This window comes from Cebus imitator, unplaced genomic scaffold (genome assembly GCF_001604975.1).
Source record: "Cebus imitator isolate Cc_AM_T3 unplaced genomic scaffold, Cebus_imitator-1.0 Scaffold101, whole genome shotgun sequence".
NCBI lineage: Eukaryota > Metazoa > Chordata > Mammalia > Primates > Cebidae > Cebus > Cebus imitator.
The window spans coordinates 5770748-5772082 of NW_016107416.1; the positions used below are offsets into that span (position 1 = coordinate 5770748).

General features: G+C 40.4%; 1 protein-coding gene across 3 annotated transcripts in view; it reads right to left on the reverse strand.

The window, feature by feature from the left end:
* Positions 1-1335, reverse strand: part of NDUFS1 (NADH:ubiquinone oxidoreductase core subunit S1) — a 56362-nt gene that overhangs the window by 14273 nt on the left and 40754 nt on the right. For all 3 annotated transcript variants that reach the window (XM_017536885.2, XM_017536884.2, XM_017536887.1), the window contains one exon: positions 1236-1237. In XM_017536885.2, coding sequence (XP_017392374.1) covers positions 1236-1237 — 2 coding nt within the window. The remainder of the gene's footprint in view (positions 1-1235; positions 1238-1335) is intronic.

Below are 1335 nucleotides of genomic sequence, written 5' to 3' on the forward strand. Positions count from 1 at the left end.
TGTTGACCAGGATGGTCTCGATCTCTTGACCTCGTGATCCACCCACCTCGGCCTCCCAAAGTGCTGGGATTACAGGCTTGAGCCACCGCGCCTGGTGCCTAAATATCTTTTAGTATACTGTTAGCTTCTTTAGGATATGAGCTAAATTATATTTGTTTTATAGTCTTGGGTAAATAACGTACTTGACACACAGGAGATACTCTGCAAATGTTTAATAGATGTTAGAGTTGAATTTCAGGCTTTGTAATGTCACAGAAACAGGAGTCAGAAGAGCTGATCCAAACTCAAGATCTGCCCCTACCTTGCCTCTTATTCTTTCTGGCCTCCATTTCCACAATTATAAAATTGTGGATCTCAGCTCACTGCATCCTCTGCCTCCTGGGTTCAAGCAATTCAGCAGAAGAAATTTCTAGGCAGCAAAGCATTCAAGATGTGGCCTGGCTGATGCTAGTGGCCTACAATCAGATACAAAGAAATAATTTAAAGTTGTAACTTACATTTAAAAGGGAAGCAGAGCATATAAGTTTGGAAAATTAACAGGCTAGTCATGTGGCACAGAAGGAAAAAGCACTTTTAGGAGAGGAATACAAGCAGGCTACAGGAATATAGTTGCCCATACTGGACTCAAACTCATTGGTTCAAGCAATCCTTGTTCCTTAGCCTCCCAAGTAGCCGGGGTTATAGGCTTGGGCCATCATGCTCAACTATTCACCTTATATTGCTGTCCAAAATGTTTTTATTTAAGGCAACCTGGGATAGTAAAAGTACTTCTAATAATTAAACACTCTTGCCATTAGTATCTAGTTGTGTAACCATAAAGTTATTTAATATTTCTTGAGTCTCAATACCTACCACTAGCAGAGATTTAGTGAAGATGAGCCATAATGTATTTAACACTTTAATGGCACTTATTTAGAAGGTCCTCAGGAAATTGTATTATTCTTCCAAGATCTTTTTTTTTTTTTTCTTTAAAAGACGGGATTTCACCATGTTGGTCAGGCTGGTCTTGAACTCCCAGCCTCAAGTGATCCACCCGCCTTGGCCTCCTAAGTGCTTGGATTACAGGCGTGAGCGACCACGCCCAGCCTCTTCCAAGATCTTTCTAAATTGCCTTATTCACCTAAAGAGACTTGGCCTTGAGCCTTTGTAGACTTTCTCATTGGTGACTCCTTCATTGCTTAGAATGTCATGATTCCACCAGCCAGGTTATTCTCATCTACATGTATTTTTCTTACATCTGAGGACTCAGTCTGTTTTTCTCTAGCAATTATCTTCAAGGTTTGTGCTTTCAATAACCTTACTATTTGGCATTATGACACTAATATGTGCCCATGA